This window comes from Rhinichthys klamathensis, unplaced genomic scaffold (assembly GCF_029890125.1).
Source record: "Rhinichthys klamathensis goyatoka isolate OS25496 unplaced genomic scaffold, OSU_Roscu_1.1 h1tg000562l_1, whole genome shotgun sequence".
Taxonomy (NCBI): Eukaryota; Metazoa; Chordata; class Actinopteri; order Cypriniformes; family Leuciscidae; genus Rhinichthys; species Rhinichthys klamathensis.
Genome location: NW_026607028.1, coordinates 337,274 through 360,000, shown reverse-complemented (window position 1 = coordinate 360,000; position 22,727 = coordinate 337,274). Strand labels below are relative to the sequence as shown.

The window sequence follows — 22,727 nt, the reverse complement described above, 5'->3', positions numbered from 1 at the left end:
GGAGTGTGTCGTGGCCTTTAATCTTTACAAGATGTTCATGTTTACTGCACGCTTTATGCACACACTGTGTCATGTGTGTGTGTAAACTGGGTCAGTATAGATGCCAAAGTTTAAACTGGTATCCAGCATGAGCCGATGAATGCCCTGCCTCCACCTAAACTGATGAATGAAGGACAAGAGAAGCGCATCCCCAGTTTATATTAGTATTAAGAGTAAAATTGTATCTAAAAGAAACCAAATCCATTGTTTAATGAAGCAACCACAATAAAGTTGTACATATGAGAAAGGAAGGAACGGGATTGAGTATGACTCTGTTTGTAAGCTTGTGTTTGTGTTCTGTGAACGAAGGCATTGTGTGGACCTCTTCCTGGACTTCGTGACCATCTTCAGAAAGCTTGTCATCATCCTCTCTATGAACGAGAAGGTATTTCTGACATCATAACGCTCCATCAGCGCCGTTGCTTCATCGACTCTATTCCAGACTGACTTTATTCTGTTCGTTCTGTAGGAAAAGAAGAAGGAGAAGAAGTGATCTCCGGAGAGCGGGACATCTGTGAGCTGAACACGGCAGCGGCTTCATCCTGAATCTGATTAGTTTGATTACATTTAATGTGATTTGATATGGTGTCTTAACTTTATTTTTGAGAATTGTTTCTGGGCTTTGAATATGTTGTCAGGATAGTGAGCTAATGTGGATTGACTGTAGATTTTGAAGTCTTATTTAAAAGCTTAATTTCTTCGACTCGCTGCAGGATTTATAGTTCTGGGGAAACGAATCTCATGAAACATTCTAAACGATGATCTGATTTAATATTGTACACAATAGGAAGTGACTTTCTTACCCACGCTCTGAACAATATCACATCATTAATACCGTAACATGGTTGTGCTCGCTGAACTGCTTTCTGTGCTTATTGCATTATTTCATTCATTCTTTTTCTTTATTGCCAATGTCAGACTAGAGTTTTGTAGCTGCTGTTAATGCCAATTTTATTTAGATTCAAGGCTACCATTGCATTTATCATTGAGATCACAGATGAGATTTTTTTAATTTTATTCATGAATATTGTGCATCTTGAGTCAATAAAGGATGCCACCGATTGCATGTGTGTTCACGTGAGTGATGTATTAACCCTTCTCCTGCCGAGGTTACATCTAGCGAGTTCAACTCTGCTGTCTTTCAATTCTTTTATTTCATAAAGTGAATTAGATTTAATATTTGTCATATTAGCAGATGTTTGAATTTTACATGTAGCAACCAGAAACATATTTCATCGGGTAGGTTATGGTTCATATAGTGCCTGTGTGCACAAGACGAAAGTTCAAGATATGGCTGTTTTGTTTAACTCGTTCCCTGCCAGCGTTTATATTAAAGTGGACTAGGGGTAAATGAGGAGTGGGAAGTTGGCGAGCGAACGAGGCGGAGGGAAGTTGGCGAGCGAACGAGGCGGAGGGAAGTTGGTGAGCGAACGAGGCGGAGGGAAGTTGGCGAGCGAACGAGACGGAGGGAAGTTGGCGAAGCGAACGAGGCGGAGGGAAGTTGGCGATGCGAACGAGGCGGAGGGAAGTTGGCGAGCGAACGAGGCGGAGGGAAGTTGGCGAGCGAACGAGGCGGGAGGGAAGTTGGCGAGCGAACGAGGCGGAGGGAAGTTGGCGAGCGAACGAGGCGGAGGGAAGTTGGCGAGCGAACGAGGCGGAGGGAAGTTGGGCGAGCGAACGAGGCGGAGGGAAGTTGGCGAGCGAACGAGGCGGAGGGAAGTTGGCGAGCGAACGAGGCGGAGGGAAGTTGGCGAGCGAACGAGGCGGAGGGAAGTTGGCGAGCGAACGAGGCGGAGGGAAGTTGGCGATGCGAACGAGGCGAGGGAAGTTGGCGAGCGAACGAGGCGGAGGGAAGTTGGCGAAGCGAACGAGGCGGAGGGAAGTTGGCGAGCGAACGAGGCGGAGGGAAGTTGGCGAGCGAACGAGGCGGAGGGAAGTTGGCGAGCGAACGAGGCGGAGGGAAGTTGGCGAGCGAACGAGGCGGAGGGAAGTTGGCGAGCGAACGAGGCGGAGGGAAGTTGGCGAGCGAACGAGGCGGAGGGAAGTTGGCGAGCGAACGAGGCGGAGGGAAGTTGGCGAGGAGAACGAGGCGAGGGAAGTTGGCGAGAGAACGAGGCGGAGGGAAGTTGGCGAGCGAACGAGGCGGAGGGAAGTTGGCGAGCGAACGAGGCGGAGGGAAGTTGGCGAGCGAACGAGGCGGAGGGAAGTTGGCGAGCGAACGAGGCGGAGGGAAGTTGGCGAGCGAACGAGGCTGAGGGAAGTTGGCGAGCGAACGAGGCGGAGGGAAGTTGGCGAGCGAACGAGGCGGAGGGAAGTTGGGGAGCGAACGAGGCGGAGGGAAGTTGGCGAGCGAACGAGACGGAGGGAAGTTGGCGAGCGAACGAGGCGGAGGGAAGTTGGGGAGCGAACGAGGCGGAGGGAAGTTGGCGTGCGAACGAGGCGGAGGGAAGTTGGCGAGCGAACGAGGCGGAGGGAAGTTGGGGAGCGAACGAGGCGGAGGGAAGTTGGCGAGCGAACGAGGCGGAGGGAAGTTGGGGAGCGAACGAGGCGGAGGGAAGTTGGCGAGCGAACGAGGCGGAGGGAAGTTGGCGTGTGCGAACGAGGCGGAGGGAAGTTGGCGTGCGAACGAGGCGGAGGGAAGTTGGCGTGCGAACGAGGCGGAGGGAAGTTGGCGTGCGAACGAGGCGGAGGGAAGTTGGCGTGCGAACGAGGCGGAGGGAAGTTGGCGTGCGAACGAGGCGGAGGGAAGTTGGCGTGCGAACGAGGCGGAGGGAAGTTGGCGTGCGAACGAGGCGGAGGGAAGTTGGCGTGCGAACGAGGCGGAGGGAAGTTGGCGTGCGAACGAGGCGGAGGGAAGTTGGCGTGCGAACGAGGCGGAGGGAAGTTGGCGTGCGAACGAGGCGGAGGGAAGTTGGCGTGCGAACGAGGCGGAGGGAAGTTGGCGTGCGAACGAGGCGGAGGGAAGTTGGCGATGCGAACGAGGCGGAGGGAAGTTGGCGACGCGAACGAGGCGGAGGGAAGTTGGCGAGAGAACGAGGCGGAGGGAAGTTGGCGTGCGAACGAGGCGGAGGGAAGTTGGCGAGCGAACGAGGCGGAGGGAAGTTGGCGAGAGAACGAGGCGGAGGGAAGTTGGCGAGAGAACGAGGCGGAGGGAAGTTGGCGTGCGAACGAGGCGGAGGGAAGTTGGCGAGAGAACGAGGCGGAGGGAAGTTGGCGAGGCGAACGAGGCGGAGGGAAGTTGGCGAGCGAACGAGGCGGAGGGAAGTTGGCGAGCGAACGAGGCGGAGGGAAGTTGGCGAGCGAACGAGGCGGAGGGAAGTTGGCGAGCGAACGAGGCGGAGGGAAGTTGGCGAGCGAACGAGGCGGAGGGAAGTTGGCGAGCGAACGAGGCGGAGGGAAGTTGGCGAGCGAACGAGGCTGAGGGAAGTTGGCGAGAGAACGGGGCGGAGGGAAGTTGGCGAGCGAACGGGGCGGAGGGAAGTTGGCGAGGAGAACGAGGCGGAGGGAAGTTGGCGTGCGAACGAGGCGGAGGGAAGTTGGCGAGGGAAGTTGGCGAGCGAACGAGGCGGAGGGAAGTTGGCGAAGCGAACGAGGCGGAGGGAAGTTGGCGAGCGAACGAGGCTGAGGGAAGTTGGCGAGAGAACGGGGCGGAGGGAAGTTGGCGAGCGAACGAGGCGGAGGGAAGTTGGCGAGCGAACGAGGCGGAGGGAAGTTGGCGTGCGAACGAGGCGGAGGGAAGTTGGCGAGGGAAGTTGGCGAGCGAACGAGGCGGAGGGAAGTTGGCGAGCGAACGAGGAGGGAAGTTGGCGAGCGAACGAGGCGGAGGGAAGTTGGCGAGAGAACGAGGCGGAGGGAAGTTGGCGAGCGAACGGAGGGAAGTTGGCGAGCGAACGGAGGGAAGTTGGCGATTAGCGAGTGATGGGCATGGCAGTTTTGGACTGGAACGCAGCCATTGAGTAATTAACTCTGTCAAAATCAAGGTGTCGAGGCTCTGTCCAAATAAACTTCCCTTGTCTACTTGGCGGAGTTGAACGCACTTTCAAATGGCGGAGGGGAAGTTTGGAGCCTTTTACATCACACCATTTTCAACTAAAAACAGAAAACTTTTTATGTGTTTTTTTGGCCGTTCATTTACTCAACAATGACATTTTGGGGCCTGAAAACACAAACCTTTGAAAACAATAGACCTTATTCGCAAACACCGGAAGTAGCTAACCGCGGCCATATTGTTGACATGACATCTGTTCTGCTGCCCCTAGCCGCGTGCAGATTTGAGTTGAGGGGAGCAGTAGCCTGGCTTCATCTCGTCGGTATCAAGAGAAGATAAGCTTGATTGGTGTGGACCCACATCAAATAATAGCATTAGGCAAAGATCCGTCCTTATTGCCAGCCGTAACTTATCCGGATATTTATAACTATCTCGTTCATACAGTATGCGTATACAAACTACAATTTACTTCAACAAGGCAACATAATGAACGACACTCGTCTCATTCGTGGAGGTGGAAAAACAAGTTATTTGTGACATGCAAGATTTGTTGTATTAAAATGTAAATGCAAAAGAAAAGGCATGAGAGTCGGTTGTATTGTCAATTTTAAGTTTTCATTGAAAATGTTTGCGATTTTAATATAAGTACATGGTTACATATTTGACCACTTGCTTGAGCAACTTAATATACACTCACCGGCCACTTTATTAGGTACACCTGTCCAACTGCTCGTTAACACTTAATTTCTAAGCAGCCAATCACATGGCGGCAACTCAGTGCATTTAGGCATGTAGACATGGTCAAGACAATCTCCTGCAGTTCAAACCGAGCATCAGTATGGGGAAGAAAGTTGATTTGAGTGACTTTGAACGTGGCATGATTGTTGGTGCCAGAAGGGCTGGTCTGAGTATTTCAGAAACTGCTAATCTACTGGGATTTTCACGCACAACCATCTCTAGGGTTTACAGAGAATGGTCCGAAAAAGAAAAAACATCCAGTGAGCGGCAGTTCTGTGGGCGGAAATGCCTTGTTGATGCCAGAGGTCAGAGGAGAATGGCCAGACTGGTTCGAGCTGATAGAAGGGCAACAGTGACTGAAATAACCACTCGTTACAACCGAGGTATCCAGCAAAGCATTTGTGAAGCCACAACACGCACAACCTTGAGGCGGATGGGCTACAACAGCAGAAGACTCCACCGGGTACCACTCATCTCCACTACAAATAGGAAAAAGAGGCTACAATTTGCAAGAGCTCACCAAAATTGAACAGTTGAAGACTGGAAAAATGTTGCCTGGTCTGATGAGTCTCGATTTCTGTTGAGACATTCAGATGTTAGAGTCAGAATTTGGCGTAAACAGAATGAGAACATGGAACCATCATGCCTTGTTACCACTGTGCAGGCTGGTGGTGGTGGTGTAATGGTGTGGGGGATGTTTTCCTGGCACACTTTAGGCCCCTTAGTGCCAATTGGGCATCGTTTAAATGCCACGGCCTACCTGAGCATTGTTTCTGACCATGTCCATCCCTTTATGGCCACCATGTACCCATCCTCTGATGGCTACTTCCACCATGTCACAAAGCTCTAATCATTTCAAATTGGTTTCTTGAACATGACAATGAGTTCACTGTACTAAAATGGCCTCCACAGTCACCAGATCTCAACCCAATAGAGCATCTTTGGATGTGGTGGAACGGGAGATTCGCATCATGGATGTGCAGCCGACAAATCTGCGGCAACTGTGTGATGCCATCATGTCAATATGGACCAAACTCCCTGAGGAATGCTTCCAGCACCTTGTTGAATCTATGCCACGAAGAATTGAGGCAGTTCTGAAGGCAAAAGGGGGTCCAACCCGTTACTAGCATGGGGTACCTAATAAAGTGGCCGGTGAGTGTATATAAGTAATGCATGGAATAATTGGCTTACGTTGTTGAAATAGTATGTTAAAATAAAAATAGTGAGTACCGGGGTGTTTGTGGTACAGACGCGTATTATGTGTGAAACCTGTGGTAAAATGATGGGAACAGACTTTTCTGTGGGGAGTTGGCTGAAAGTTTAGCCTATTTATCCTAGCTAGCCTCTCCTGCGCTGGCTCAACTCTGTCTCCTTCCCTTCACGTTTTCTGACAGTCGGTAATTTATCGCAATCATAAAAACTAACTCCGGGGTTCTTACTGCTGTTGTTAGAACAGACGTGTATTACACAACACACCATCACGCTGTTTAAAAAAAAAATACAGTGATAATACCATGGATAATACCGACGCTGCCTCGCTTGTCAATTGACAGACTGACAGTTGCCGTAGTTTCTATGTCAACAATATGGCCGCCGCAAACATTGATGACGCAGATCGAATAACATCTATACCGTTATCGTCTCTGTAAACTACAAAACCACGAATCTGTGAAGACAGTGAGATTATGTGTTACGCGTTCAGTCTACAGGTGTGTAGTGTTTCTCCACACAGTGACATCGCCACCTACTGGCCTGACAGCAGAACACTGCGCTTTCAGCCGTTTTCACTGATCTGTGTGTGTGTGTGTTAAAAGAACACAAGCTGTTGTAGCTCCGCCCCCTGCGCCGGGAGCAGCAGCTCATTTGCATTTAAAGGGACACACAAAATGGTGCGTTTGCTCAAAAGTGACAATTTTAACATGCTATATAAAAATATCTGTGGGGTATTTTGAGCTAAACTTCACACACACACTCTGGGGACTTCAGAGACTTATTTTACATCTTGTGAAAAGGGCATTATACCCCCCCCCCCCCCCCCCCCCACCCCCCCCCCCTCCTTTAAAATATATTCATGTAATTGCATGAATACTGCACATAAAACTGACACAAACTTATGGTATGCTTATGTTGCCTTTTTATTTGACAGCATTTTAACGTTAATTTGAAAACACAAATATGGAATGTACAGCACAATCACAGTCAGTGTTGAGAAGCTTCGAGTTTTTCTGTGCAAATAATGGTGATCAGTGAATTTGTGAGAATGATAAAAATACAACTTTCATTTATTAATCATCATGACAACATAATTAAAACAGAGAAAAATACATCCTTTTCTAGTGGATCTCAAGTTGTAATTAGACACAAGAAAAAGCAAACAGTGAAAAAAGTATTACATGCAGCGGTATTTTCAGCAAATTTCATACGTCCAATAGAAAGTCCTGTGGTGAAAATCCAGCTTTTAATGTTGTTTATGTGTCTATGGTGTTTAATACGCTTTAAGACACACTATGTGTAAGTTCATAAGTCGACAGCATTGCTGAGTATTTTCTGCTTAAAACTGCAGTGAACCAAAGACAGTCTCAAAAACACGGTTTGAAATCGCTGGTGTTTCTGACGTCACAAACGACCTTGTAACCAATCAGATCAACGTGTGATCATCAACCAGTGGATCTCTGAGTGAGTGAGTGAGTGGAGGCGGGGCTCATTTGCATATTCATAGAACCGCGCATACTAAATGAGGTGAGGGTGTCGAGTTACATTCAAGATATTTTTAGACATGAAGGAAAAAAAAAAGTTTAAATATGTAATTTTGGTGGTCAAAGATGAGTTTTAAAAGATAAAATGATTGACTACAGGGGGACTTTAACACAAGCATCCATTATCTAAATCAAAGCAGGTGCATATCAGTTTAATATGTTAAACTACACTACCAGTCAAACGTTTTGAATCAGTACGATTTTTAATGTTTCTAAAAGAAGTCTCTTCTACTCACCAAGGCTGCATTTATTTGATTAAAAATACACAAAAAATAGTAATATTGTGAAATATTATTCCAGTGTAAATCAGCTGTTTTCTAGGTGAATATACAGTAAAGTGTAATTTATTCCTGTGATCAAAGCTGTATTTTCAGCATCATTACTCCAGTCTTCAGTGTCACATGATCCTTCAGAAATCACTCTAATATGAGGATCTGATGATCAAGAAACATTTATGATTATTATCAATGTTGAAAACAGTTATTTACATTTTTATTTTAAAAAAGATAAGCTCCAGAATCAGTGCTGGTCTGAGATCAGCCCATAGTGTGGACGAAGGTCTTGTGAACTTCTCTGTAAGCGTTTCTCAGGAGAACGTACGGGAAACACATCTCCAGCATGTCTTGACTCAAGAACGGCGACTGATCCACGATCTACAACACACACAAGAGAAAACACTTTGTTCATAAAGCATTTATAGATCCTGAGCTCATATTAATCCTCCATATTAATCCTTCGTTACCATGTGAAGAATGAGATAAACTGAGTCTCTGTTCTTTATTTCCACTCGCTCCACATTCTGACCAAGCTGGAGTAAGATGGAGGACGCCACCTACACACACACACACACATTACTGATGAGATGTTCTGAGTGACGTGAAGCAGTGTAAGATGAGTGTGTGTGTGTGTGTGTGTGTGTGTGTGTGTGTGTGTGTGTGTGTGTGTGTGTGTGTGTGTGTGTGTGTGTGTGTGTGTGTTTCACCTTCAGGAACTCCTGGAGTTGTGTTTGTATGTTCTTCCTCTGGACGGTGAACATGGCGGCCGCCAGATGATTCACTGCAGTCGCCAAACAGTGGATGTTGTTCTGGTGACCTGGAGAAAACCACAAGCTCAAGCTCAGTTTTATTTATATAGCACATGTACATATAGCCTGTTTATAAAGCCTGGCCACTTCATGTGTTTCTATGATCTGATAGCTCTCCGATCGTGAAGAGACCAGGTGTAAACGCCATCTTAACCCTTTCCCCGCCAGCATTTTTGATCATATTCACAAAACTTTCATGGCACCCAGATTATTTTATTGTATGAATATCTGAACCATTTTATTCTAGCTTCATGCATTTTTATGATGGATAGATGCACTTTTATGGACTTCAAAACAGAAACCGGCCATTCACTGCCATTATATATATACACTCACCTAAAGGATTATTAGGAACACCATACTAATACTGTGTTTGACCCCCTTTCGCCTTCAGAACTGCCTTAATTCTACGTGGCATTGATTCAACAAGGTGCTGAAAGCATTCTTTAGAAATGTTGGCCCATATTGATAGGATAGCATCTTGCAGTTGATGGAGATTTGTGGGATGCACATCCAGGGCACGAAGCTCCCGTTCCACCACATCCCAAAGATGCTCTATTGGGTTGAGATCTGGTGACTGTGGGGGCCATTTTAGTACAGTGAACTCATTGTCATGTTCAAGAAACCAATTTGAAATGATTCGAGCTTTGTGACATGGTGAATTATCCTGCTGGAAGTAGCCATCAGAGGATGGGTACATGGTGGCCATAAAGGGATGGACATGGTCAGAAACAATGCTCAGGTAGGCCGTGGCATTTAAACGATGCCCAATTGGCACTAAGGGGCCTAAAGTGTGCCAGGAAAACATCCCCCACACCATTACACCACCACCACCAGCCTGCACAGTGGTAACAAGGCATGATGGATCCATGTTCTCATCTGTTTACGCCAAATTCTGACTCTACCATCTGAATGTCTCAACAGAAATCGAGACTCATCAGACCAGGCAACATTATTCCAGTCTTCAACTGTCCAATTTTGGTGAGCTCTTGCAAATTGTAGCCTCTTTTTCCTATATGTAGTGGAGATGAGTGGTACCCGGTGGGGTCTTCTGCTGTTGTAGCCCATCCGCCTCAAGGTTGTGCGTGTTGTGGCTTCACAAATGCTTTGCTGCATACCTCGGTTGTAACGAGTGGTTATTTCAGTCAAAGTTGCTCTTCTATCAGCTTGAATCAGTCGGCCCATTCTCCTCTGACCTCTGGCATCAACAAGGCATTTTCGCCCACAGGACTGCCGCATACTGGATGTTTTTCCCTTTTCACACCATTCTTTGTAAACCCTAGAAACGGTTGTGCGTGAAAATCCCAGTAACTGAGCAGATTGTGAAATACTCAGACCGGCCCGTCTGGCACCAACAACCATGCCACGCTCAAAATTGCTTAAATCACCTTTCTTTCCCATTCTGACATTCAGTTTGGAGTTCAGGAGATTGTCTTGACCAGGACCACACCTCTAAATGCACTGAAGACACTGTCATGTGATTGGTTGATTAGATAATTGCATTAATGAGACATTGAACAGGTGTTCCTAATAATCCTTTAGGTGAGTGTATGTATACATATATATATATATATATATATATATATATATATATATATATATATATATATATATATATATATATGTCCATCAGGCATAAAGCTCTTGCTTTGGCCTGAGATGATCTACATCCTCCGATCATCTACCGCTTGTAGAAAGTGTTTCTGTCGTCTGTGAGACTCAAACTCACCTCCCAGTTCTCGGCTATAGAAGGAGTTGGGATCCAGACACAGGGTGGGCAGAGACACGGCTATATACACCATCAGGAGACAGCTGATCTTAAACTCCTCCTCGAGCGACAAGTTGTCTGGCGTGGAGAATAAAAGGTTATACATGGAAACAATCAGATTAGATTATCTTGAGACATTCCTCCTTTATCAGGACTTCACCTGTCTGCATGTTTGCTATCGCCGAAACCAGTGCAGGGTCGATCTCACATCTCAAACCAGCAGCCGAAGCCATCTCAAACACACCGAGAGTCATCTACACGTGATCAGACACGAGGAAAATCAATTAACAAGACAAGAGTGTCGTTACCATCAAGCACTTACTGTTAATGAAATGATTACAGATTATAATCTAGATGTGCTGTGTTTGACAGAAACCTGGCTAAAACCAGACGATTAGATTACTTTAAAGGTGCCCTAGAATGTTTTTTTTTATTATTTTATAATGTTTCCTGGGTTACCCTTATAATGTTAGTATGTTTTTTAGATAAAAAATAATCATAATTTAGAAATAAATGGCATTTTTCCTAGCCTGCTTTTAGCCTCTGATTTGAACACTCTGTTTGAAGGGGCGTGTCTGCTGTGGGATTCAGTGTAACCGCCCACTGCTGTGATTGGCTGTGGGATTCAGTGTAACCGCGGCCACTGCTGTGATTGGCTGTGGGATTCAGTGTAACCGCGGCCACTGCTATGATTGGCTGACATGCTTGCATATGAAATAGCTAGTACGCATTACATGTGAAACTCTCTCCCGAATACTTTTACTACTGCTATTATACGTTTTTACTATAACAGCTATCGAGATTAACGAATCGTGAGATGTTTTTAAAGTATTTAGATCTATTCCCATCACATAAAATGTTGCCGTGATGAGCATTGAGCAGATGACAGTCTGTTGATCGCGAGAATGAAGATCTTATCATTGCAAAGCAGTTTCTGCACTCTCTCTGCTTTCACCAATGCAAACACGATGATGTAAATACAGTAAGAGCTTCGTTGTGCAGTAACGTGCGTCATTGATTTCATAACGAGTTTGGCAAGTGTCCAGATAAACTCGCGCTGTGTGGAAAGATTGTTCTTTGATCGCTTTCTGTATATAATTTGTTCACAATTTAAATACGATTATTTTCATCCTACTAAAAGAAACGATGTGAAGCTGATATTTTAGTCACTGGCTTGACTTACTGATGCATAAACAGTATTGAACGATTTTGAGAGAAAGATTACCTGTCTGAACTTGAACAATTACACATCAGAAAGTGTTGCTTGGTAGCTCGATCCGAGGCCAGCTCTGTATTGGCCCAAGTTGAGGAAACACTCGGTGAAATGTTTGGAAATTTCCAGAGAAAATAAAATGAACCCATTGTTTCTTCAGAGGCTCAGATGAAGGAACTAAAAAATACTTTTGTGTTCATGTGTACATCCACACTGAGCAACTGCCATGCTTCGGCTGCGCAGTTCCGCCTGGCATTGAGGGCTGGCATTATGCAAATATTTGGAGGCGTACATATTAATGATCCCGACTATTGCGTCACAGTCGGTATTGTGTGGAGAACCGACCGTTTTTCAGGGGTGTTTTTCATAAACGTGAATTAAATGAGAACGCGAAAATAGGCCAGTTTGAGATTCACTCTATGTCATGTCCATGCACTGAACTCTTGTTATTTGACTATACCCAGGTAAATTCAATTTTGAATTATAGGTCACCTTTAATCTTTTTACTTTGAGTCCAACCCCCAAGATTACTGTTATAAACATAAGCCTCGTCTGAAAGGGGGAGGTGTTGCTGTCATCTATAGGCATATCTTCAGATTTAGTCAAGTCTCCTTCATTTATACAGCGCTTTTAACAATATCAATTGTTTCAAAGCAGCTTTGCAGTGATAATAGGAAATTAAAGTAACAGAGATTGATTTGGCTTTACAGCAGCTCTAGAATAAAGTTATTGTCCAGCTAAAGTTAGTTTTGATCGATTCACTTCCGTTGCAAAGATCATTAAAGATTTTCTTAGATTAAAGAAAATAGTCCAAGGCCGCGGTACAGCGAGCACACTCAGGCCCTTAAGAGAGCCGCCAGAAACATGGAGCGCAACTGGAAGAAAACTAAACTAGAGGTATTTCGCATTTCATGGAAGGAGAGTTCGATTGCGTACAGAGAGGCTTTAAAAATGGCTAGATCTGCTTATTCTTCAACCCTATTTGAAGAAAATAAACAAAACCAGTATCGAAACAGGCAGTGCATTGTAGTCTACCTGACGAAGTCACTGTAAGCTGTTGTGGTTTTTGTAAGGTTTTGGATAGTAATGACTCAAGTGTTACTTTATCTTTCTAAAGGAACTACTAATAATTTGGATCAGTATCTAAAGTGAAGATCATGGGAGCACACTAGTAATGACTAAAGTGTTACCAAATCCATCAGGAGGAATTACTATTCAAAATCTTACAAAAACCTCAACAGCTTACAGTGACTTCAGTCAATATTTGGTAATTATCATGTTTTTCACTTTAGATACTGATCCAAATAATTATTAGTTCCTTTAGAAGGATGTAGTAACACTTGAGTCATTACTAGTGGGTTACCGTTACCTTATATTATACATTATGCATTATTCATGTTAATTATGAATCTGTATATAGTAGTTCTCTGGGAGGAATGAATAACAGTAGTTATTGATTAGCTAATAGTGAACTACCACATTCAACTGAGCGCTATTACTTAATGATTCGTTAATCAGAGTTTCTTGTTAGTTAATAGCAGTTACTAGAATGTTAATAGTGCGTTACTCATTTGTTCCTGTGTAGTTATTCATTAATGAAGGAACAGTATTATAAAGTGTTACCCTCTTTTCTACAGACACAAGTGAACTGATGAGGCAGTGATTGAATGACTGAACGACTGAACGATTGAATGAGTGAATGACTGAATGATTGAACTTGAATGATTGAACTTGAATGATTGAATGATTGAATTACTGAATGATTGAATGAGTGAATGATTCACCTTGATGTCGAGGTCGGGCTGGATAAAGTCCTTCAGACATTTGATGGGTCTCATGATAAACGGACAGTGTCTGTCCATGATCTACAGATGGAAATCAGTTCAGTTTCAGTTTATTGTCCCCTAAGAGAAACTTGTCTTGCAGCCAGGTAAACATACAGATGACACACAGGTAAACACCACATACACATACCAATAAACAACACTACTGACCAGTACAGTGATGTTATAGCGGTATATTACAACACATCATGCATTTATTATTATACATGCACTATAAGATCTGACCAATACAGATATAATATTAATGAACATGAACAGCCTCTCACCTCGGCGAGAGCGTCTTGGACCATGGACCGAAAAGACAGAATCACCCCAATAATGGTCACTCTCTTCAACACATTCTCACAGCCTGGAGAACATGAGATAAATCAGCGTTTCTAGTAAACTACTATGTGAGTAAACTACTATGTGAGTAAACTACTACGTGAGTAAACTACTATGTGAGTAAACTACTATGTGAGTAGTAAACTACTATGTGAGTAAACTACTATGTGAGTAGTAAACTACTATGTGAGTAAACTACTACGTAAGTAAACTACTATGTGAGTAAACTACTATGTGAGTAGTAAACTACTATGTGAGTAAACTACTATGTGAGTAGTAAACTACTATGTGAGTAAACTACTACGTGAGTAAACTACTATGTGAGTAAACTACTATGTGAGTAGTAAACTACTATGTGAGTAAACTACTTTGTGAGTAAACTACTATGTGAGTAAACTACTATGTGAGTAAACTACTACGTGAGTAGTAAACTACTATGTGAGTAAACAACTATGTGAGTAAACAACTATGTGAGTAAACTACTTTGTGAGTAAACTACTATGTGAGTAAACTACTATGTGAGTAAACTACTACGTGAGTAAACTACTATGTGAGTAAACTACTATGTGAGTAAACTACTTTGTGAGTAAACTACTATGTGAGTAAACTACTATGTGAGTAAACTACTATGTGAGTAACCTACTATGTAAGTAAACTATGTAAGAAACTACTCACATAGTAGTTTACTACTCACATACACATAGTAGTTTACTCACATAGTAGTTTACTACTCACATAGTAGTTTACTACTCACATACACATAGTAAACTACTATGTGAGTAAACTACAACGTGAGTAAACTATAAGTAAACTACTATGTGAGTAAACTATGCAAGTAAACTACTATGTGTATGTGAGTATTAAACTACTATGCGAGTAAACTACTATGTGAGTAAACTACAACGTGAGTAAACTATAAGTAAACTACTATGTGAGTAGTAAACTACTATGTGAGTAAACTACTATGTGAGTAAACTACTATGTGAGTAAACTACTTTGTGAGTAAACTACTATGTGAGTAAACTACTATGTGAGTAAACTACTATGTGAGTAAACTACTATGTGAGTAAACTACTTTGTGAGTAAACTACTATGTGAGTAAACTACAACATGAGTAAACTATAAGTAAACTACTATGTGAGTAAACTACTATGTGAGTAAACAACTATGTGAGTAAACTACTATGTGAGTAAACTATGTAAGTAAACTACTATGTGAGTAAACTATGCAAGTAAACTACTATGTGAGTAGTAAACTACTATGTGAGTAGTAAACTACTATGTGAGTAAACTACTATGTGAGTAAACTACTATGTGAGTAGTAAACTACTATGTGAGTAGTAAACTACTATGTGAGTAAACTACTACGTGAGTAAACTACTATGTGAGTAAACTACTATGTGAGTAAACTACTATGTGAGTAAACTACTTTGTGAGTAAACTACTATGTGAGTAAACTACTATGTGAGTAAACTACTGTGAGTAAACTACTATGTGAGTAAACTACTATGTGAGTAAACTATGTGAGTAAACTACTATGTGAGTAAACTACTATGTGAGTAAACTATGTGAGTAAACTACTATGTGAGTAAACTATGTGAGTAAACTACTATGTGAGTAAACTACTATGTGAGTAAACTACTTTGTGAGTAAACTACTATGTGAGTAAACTACTATGTGAGTAAACTACTATGTGAGTAAACTACTATGTGAGTAAACTATGTGAGTAAACTACTATGTGAGTAAACTACTATGTGAGTAAACTACTATGTAAGTAAACTATGTAAGTAAACTACTATGTGTATGTGAGTAGTAAACTACTATGTGAGTAGTAAACTACTATGTGAGTAGTAAACTACTATGTGAGTAAACTACAACGTGAGTAAACTATAAGTAAACTACTATGTGAGTAAACTATGCAAGTAAACTACTATGTGTATGTGAGTAGTAAACTACTATGTGAGTAAACTACTATGTGAGTAAACTACAACGTGAGTAAACTATAAGTAAACTACTATGTGAGTAGTAAACTACTATGTGAGTAAACTACTATGTGAGTAAACTACTATGTGAGTAAACTACTATGTGAGTAAACTACTATGTGAGTAAACTACTTTGTGAGTAAACTACTTTGTGAGTAAACTACTTTGTGAGTAAACTACTATGTGAGTAAACTACTATGTGAGTAAACTATAAGTAAACTACTATGTGAGTAAACTACTATGTGAGTAAACTACTATGTGAGTAAACTACTATGTGAGTAAACTACTATGTGAGTAAACTATGTAAGTAAACTACTATGTGAGTAAACTATGCAAGTAAACTACTATGTGTATGTGAGTAGTAAACTACTATGTGAGTAGTAAACTACTATGTGAGTAAACTACTATGTGAGTAAACTACTATGTGAGTAGTAAACTATGTGAGTAGTAAACTACTACGTGAGTAAACTACTATGTGAGTAAACTACTATGTGAGTAAACTACTATGTGAGTAAACTACTATGTGAGTAAACTACTATGTGAGTAAACTACTATGTGAGTAGTAAACTACTATGTGAGTAAACTACTACGTGAGTAAACTATGTGAGTAAACTACTACGCGAGTAAACTATAGCTTGAGTATGTGAGTAAACTGCTATGTGAGTAAACTATGTGCTTGAGTATGTGAGTAAACTATGTGAGTAAACTATGTGCTTGAGTATGTGAGTAAACTACTATGTGAGTAAACTACTATGCGAGTAAACTACTATGCGAGTAAACTACTACGCGAGTAAACTACTACGCGAGTAAACTACTATGTGAGTAAACTACTATGTGAGTAAACTACTATGCGAGTAAACTACTATGTGAGTAAACTACTACATGAGTAAACTACTACGCGAGTAATCTACTACGCGAGTAAACTACTACGCGAGTAAACTACTACGCGAGTAAACTACTACGCGAGTAAACTACTACACGAGTAAACTACTACGCGAGTAAACTACTACGCGAGTAAACTACTACGCGAGTAAACTACTACGTGAGTAAACTACTATGCGAGTAAACTACTATGTAAGTAAACTACTATGTGAGTAAACTATGTGAGTAAACTACTATGTGAGTAAACTATGTGAGTAAACTACTATGTGAGTAAACTATGTGAGTAAACTATGTGAGTAAACTACTATGTGAGTAAACTATGTAAGTAAACTACTATGTGAGTAAACTATGTGAGTAAACTACTATGTGAGTAAACTATGTGAGTAAACTACTATGTGAGTAAACTACTACGTGAGTAAACTACTACGTGAGTAAACTACTACGTGAGTAAACTACTACGTGAGTAAACTATAGCTTGAGTAATGAAGAGTTGTACCTGACAGCTTCTTCTGAAGGTCAACCATTGTCTCAGGTTTCTCAAAGTTAGCTCTCATTTGCACCAGGACATCCATGTTGTCACTTACAAGTTTCTGAAAATGAAAACATGATTTATTTCAATCATGTATACACTGTATGACTGTAAATTAGCCATGTTTGTGCTTTAGAAAGATGTCATGCCTTCAGTTCTCCAACTTGGGATATGATGTGCCACATGAGGTTCTCATTTAAAAACTTCATTCCATACGGGCCAATCAGTTCAGCCAACGATCGCAAACCTACAGACAAATAAGTGTGTAATAAACATCAAACCAATATTAATAATAATAATAATAATAAATTTTATTTGTATTGCACTTTACATTTTAGCAATCTCAAAGTGCTACAGAGCATATAGTAATATAATTAAAAACTCAAAATCAATAATAAGTTTAAAGGAGTAGGGGGGGGGGGGGGGGGGGGGTCTCTAAAAATACATTTATTTAAAAGCTTTTTTTAAAAAGATACGTTTTTAGGTTTTGTTTAAAAACATCTGTAGTCTGTGGGGCCCTCAAGTGGTCAGGGAGGGCATTCCACAGCCTCGGAGCGGCCGATGAAAAGGCCCTACCACCCATGCTACAGAGCTTGGTTCTGGGGACATAAAGGGTGTTTGTATTTGCAGACCGGAGAGTGCGTGAGGAGCTCTGGTGTTGGAGGAGTTCCTGTAGGTAAAGGGGGGCATGTCCATGAATGCACTGGTGGGTGAGGAGGGAGACCTTATATTCAATTCTGAGTGGGACAGGGAGCCAGTGAAGAGATTTTAGGATGGGCGTGATGTGATCATGCTTGCGCACCCTCATCAGGATCCTGGCAGCACTGTTCTGGATGTATTGTAGTCTCTGAATGCTTTTGCCAGAGATCCCGATGAGGAGTGCATTACAATAGTCCAGCCTGGAGGACACAAAGGCATGGACGAGCTTCTCTGCATCTGCCAGGTTAAGTGTTGGACGGAGTTTGGCAATGTTCTTGAGATGATAAAATGATGTCTTACAGAGGTGTTTGATGTGGGTGTCAAAGGTGAGTTGAGAGTCCATTTTAACACCCAAATTGGTGACAGATGTGGAAAGTGCGATGTTTTGGCCCGAAAAAGTGATACTGCTGATGGAGGAAAAGCGGAGCTGATGTGGTGTGCCAATTAAGATTGCTTCCGTTTTGGAACTATTTAGCTGTAGGAAATTGAGCTTCATCCACGCCTCTATCTCCTCCAGGCAGGTGTTCAGTGTGGATGCTGGCAAGGGAGCAGAAGAAGTGGGGGTTGTCCTGAGATACAGCTGTGTGTCATCAGCATAACAATGGAATGATATACCATGTCTGCTAATGACTTTGCCAAGAGGCAGCATGTAAATGGAGAAGAGTGTGGGGCCCAGCACAGAGCCCTGTGGGACACCGCAGGTGACATTATGAGTGTCTGATTTGGCGTTGCCCAGGGCGACATGCTCAGTTCTGCCATTCAGGTATGAGTTAAACCAGTTGTGAACATTTCCTGAGAGTCCAATGGTGTATTGCAGGCGGTGAAGAAGGATGTTATGGTCTACTGTATCAAAAGCAGCTGTTAGGTCTAGTAGGACGAGTAGAGAGGGAGAACCAGTATCAGCTGCCATCAAGAGGTCATTGGTGATCCTGACCAAGGCTGTTTCTGTGCTATGGCCAGGGCGGAAACCAGACTGAAACTTTTCAAATAAGTTATTGTGTTTAAGATGAACATGGAGTTGAGCTGCAACTGTTTTTTCCAGAACCTTTGATAGGAATGGAAGATTGGAAATTGGCCTGTAGTTGGAGAGAACTTCTGGATCCAGAGTGGGTTTTTTTAATAGAGGTCTGATGACAGCAGTCTTTAATGTTGATGGGATATGACCAACCAGGAGGGAGTGGTTTATGATCTTTGTGATAAATGGAGAAATGGCAGAGATGTTGGCCTTCAGCAGGGCTGAAGGGAAAGGGTCCAGGGCACAGGTGGATGGCTTCATTTTTTTAATGACATCCTCCACTTCTTCCTGTGTGGCATCAGAGAAAGAACAGAGGGGCTGGACAATCTCAAACGGTGGGTCGGCAGTTGGGAGGGGCAGGACAGCAGTGGCGGAGAGGTGGGAGCGGATGTTATTAACTTTTTTTTTGAAAAAAGTAATGTGCATGTTACACCTCTCTTCGGTGGTCTCAGGGTGGGAGAGTAAGGGGGGTTTAAAGGGATACTCCACCAGTTTTTCTTATTAAACTATGTTATTCCCTTAACTAAGACGAGTTGATACATACCTCTCTCGTCTCAGTGCGTGCACTATATCGCTCTGTATTGCCGCAAAACTATGTTAGCACTTAGCTTAGCCCATGCATTAAATATGGGCCAAGCAGAGAAGCGACCAAACACTTCCACGTTTTCCCTATGTAAACACAGTTACTCGAGTAGTGTAACTTGACCTGGGCTGGTGACACAAAATAAACCGTTGCGCTTTTCTAAGCGTTTAAAATTGATGACTATATTGTATGGCGGAATACCATAACAAGTGCTTTTGAGCACTTCGACTTGGCGCAATAATATCTTCACTCGTGAAAAGTCCCGACTCCCGCTTCCTCTCCCCCTCCCTCTCATTTCCGTCAATACAACCAACGTGACATGCGCCGGTAGTAGTAGTTTGAGCGGAGTTGACGAAGTAACAGGTTGTTGGAAGCTAGTTTGTATACAATCATGGTTAAAACGTGCATCGTAAAGGGTTGTGAAAATAAGGAGAATGTACATAGTGCTGTCATTTTTCACCGAATTCCAACACACCACATACAGCGGAGAGCTTGGTTAGCTGCTTTCGGGAAAGCTATCATATCTGGATCATATCTTTCCCTCTCACGGTCCATAAGAGCTAATTCCTCCTCTGTGTACTCAGGTTCAAACAGATATGGCTCTGGGTCTTCTACAAAGAAGTCATAATCATCTACAAAGTCCGCCATTGCAAATGATCTGCAGTTTGCTAATAGCACAGCACAGGTAGTAAAAGTCACGTTGGTTGTATTGACGGAAATGTCAGAGGGAGGGGGAGAGGAAGCGGGAGCCGGGACTTTTCACGAGTGAAGATATTATTGCGCCAAGTCGAAGTGCTCAAAAGCACTTGTTATGGTATTCCGCCATACAATATAGTCATCAATTTTAAACGCTTAGAAAAGCGCAACGGTTTATTTTGTGTCACCAGCCCAGGTCAAGTTACACTACTCGAGTAACTGTGTTTACATAGGGAAAACGTGGAAGTGTTTGGTCGCTTCTCTGCTTGGCCCATATTTAATGCATGGGCTAAGCTAAGTGCTAACATAGTTTTGCGGCAATACAGAGGGATATAGTGCACGCACTGAGACGAGAGAGGTATGTATCAACTCGTCTTAGTTAAGGGAATAACATAGTTTAATAAGAAAAACTGGTGGAGTATCCCTTTAAGAAGGTGGTTTATTGTTGAAAAAAGTTGTTTGGAGTTACCAGGGCTGTTATTGATGATAGTGGAATAAAACCTGGACCGTGCGTCCCTCAGAGCTTCTGCATATACCCTCTTTTGCTCCCTGTATGCCTGTTTATGAACAGTCAGTCCAGAGACCTTTTGCCGCCGCTCAAGGACACGCCCAGCCGCCTTCATCTTTCGCAGCTCAGAGGTGTACCAGGGTGCAGAGCGCATGAATGAGACTGACCTGGACATTAAGGGGGCGTGGAGGTCCAGAAGACTGCTCAGGGACTGATTGTAGAAATCCACGGAGTCAGCTACAGAAACGAAGTCAGTAAATCCGGAGGAGAGATGTTGAAGGTCCTGGGCCAGGGCATCTGCATTGATGTTTTTCAGCTTTCTATAATGGATCTGCCGCCTTGGTTTGGTGTGGGGTGAAGGAAAGGGCAGCTCCATTGACACAACCTTGTGATCTGAAACACCGAGATCATAAACATGTAGATTGCTAATGAGGGCGGAGTTAGAGATGACCAAATCGAGTGTGTGTCCCCTGGAATGTGTGGGGACATCAACATGTTGTTGTAAATCGAGGGAGTCTAGTAGCTGAAGGAATTCAGCAGCGGGATGACATGAGGGGGCATCGACATGAATATTTATATCTCCCAGGATTATTGTATTTGCATAGGTCGTACAGAGTGTTGTAAGGAGATCAGACATTTCCGGGATGAAAGTAGAGTTGAGTTTAGGGGGCCGGTAGATAAGGAGAACAGTCATTGGAAAGGGGGGCTTACATGTAAATGCAAGACACTCGCAGGAAGATGTTGCAGGCAGTACGATGGGGGACAGCTCTAGATCCTGTCGGTGAATGACAGCTAGGCCACCACCGCGGCCAGTGCGGCGAGCTGCCTCCAAATAACTGTAGCCGGGGGGACAGGCTTCATTTAGGGCAGAGTAAACCTCTGGCTGATGCCAGGTTTCCGTCAGACACATGAAGTCAAGTCCTTTCTCCCTGATGTGTTCTTCAATCAGTGTGGATTTATTGTTGATGGATTGAGTGTTGAAAAGTTCGATTTTGACCAATGACTGTGGGGTGAATCTTTGTATGGGTCGCAAAACATTAAAATCTACTCCACGCAAACTGGAATCCACTCCACGAAATGTATCCAGCCGAAAGTGCGAGGATCCCATACTGGAGTGCAGAGGTCTCGCGATATTTCCAGTATTGATGGTAGCTGGCGCGACGGTACTCTGATGACGCGTCATACATGTGACGGATGACCAGAGAGATGGGATGTTTGTAGCAGAGCAGCTTGGCTGTTCATGAAAGACGAATTTTCGACCGGAGCCTCTATGAATGTAACGAGGACGGCGAATAAGTCCAAGTTCTTTAATGATGGGGATGTTAAATCCAGGTGTGGTTGCGAAGTTAAGTCGTCGGAGTTGCGAGCTGGAATATCTGAACGCCATAGTGAGCTGGAAGCCGTCTGAAACAGGTAGGTGTCTAGCTACCTAGTTTCCCACTGGTATAAAAAAGTGCGCACCTTTGTTTAAAAACAAACTACTGCACAAAGCTCGTAAAAATAGCTCAAGCACAAAATATATGTAAGCACAATTAAAGATAACGGGCGGAAAAGCGGCGAACAAACAACGCCTGCGTCCTCTCCTTCTCCGTCTTCCACTCTCATCATAACAAACTAGGTAAAAAGCACTATGAACTACTATACTTACTACATAATGCATTTACTAACTACTAACTACATAATGCATTTGGTTGTGGCGGAATAGATATGCAATACTTATTGATGGCTGCTGATGCGCCATCTAGAGTTTCATGACAAAACTTTGTATTTTATGTTACTGTTGCTATTTTAACCCTTCACACAATGTATAGCTACTCGCTAGTGTTTGACTGTTGCAATCATTGTGGTTGCGTTATTTAAATTTCTTCTGCCTCAGGATCTAAATCAGGCTTAAACATCTCTGGCTCTGTCACAGCGCTTGCCATCTTGAGTATCAAAACACATGACATGCTTTAAAAGGGGGCATGGATGTGGTGCGATGAAGTTAGCCAATCACAGCAGCGAGTGTTGATAAAGTTAGCCAATCACAGCAGCGAGTGTCGATGAAGTTTGCCAATCACAGCAGCGAGTGTCGATGAAG

General features: G+C 43.2%; 3 protein-coding genes across 4 annotated transcripts in view; 1 reads left to right on the top strand and 2 right to left on the bottom strand.

Annotated features, from left to right (window-relative positions):
• The window catches only part of tegt (testis enhanced gene transcript (BAX inhibitor 1)), a 22,632-nt gene extending 21,523 nt beyond the window's left edge, over positions 1-1,109 (top strand). For both annotated transcript variants that reach the window (XM_056239422.1, XM_056239423.1), the window contains exons 9-10: positions 349-424; positions 509-1,109. In XM_056239422.1, the coding sequence (XP_056095397.1) occupies positions 349-424; positions 509-532 (100 nt within the window). In that variant the 3' untranslated portion in view covers positions 533-1,109. The remainder of the gene's footprint in view (positions 1-348; positions 425-508) is intronic.
• Positions 1,110-1,369: 260 nt separating this feature from the next.
• On the bottom strand, positions 1,370-4,122 carry LOC130073799 (putative uncharacterized protein ENSP00000383309). The gene is made up of 2 exons (XM_056239415.1): positions 4,118-4,122; positions 1,370-3,977 (listed from the first exon to the last, which is right to left on the bottom strand). Exons 1-2 carry the CDS (start codon positions 4,120-4,122, stop codon positions 1,370-1,372), a joined length of 2,613 nt encoding a protein of 870 aa, XP_056095390.1.
• Positions 4,123-7,757: 3,635 nt separating this feature from the next.
• nckap1l (NCK associated protein 1 like) overlaps positions 7,758-22,727 on the bottom strand; it is a 50,229-nt gene continuing 35,259 nt past the window's right edge. The window contains exons 23-31 of the mRNA XM_056239417.1: positions 17,296-17,393; positions 17,114-17,207; positions 13,697-13,779; positions 13,371-13,451; positions 10,534-10,627; positions 10,335-10,451; positions 8,504-8,613; positions 8,264-8,353; positions 7,758-8,174 (exon numbers count right to left, since the gene is read on the bottom strand). Coding sequence (XP_056095392.1) covers positions 8,058-8,174; positions 8,264-8,353; positions 8,504-8,613; positions 10,335-10,451; positions 10,534-10,627; positions 13,371-13,451; positions 13,697-13,779; positions 17,114-17,207; positions 17,296-17,393 — 884 coding nt within the window. The 3' untranslated portion in view covers positions 7,758-8,057. The remainder of the gene's footprint in view (positions 8,175-8,263; positions 8,354-8,503; positions 8,614-10,334; positions 10,452-10,533; positions 10,628-13,370; positions 13,452-13,696; positions 13,780-17,113; positions 17,208-17,295; positions 17,394-22,727) is intronic.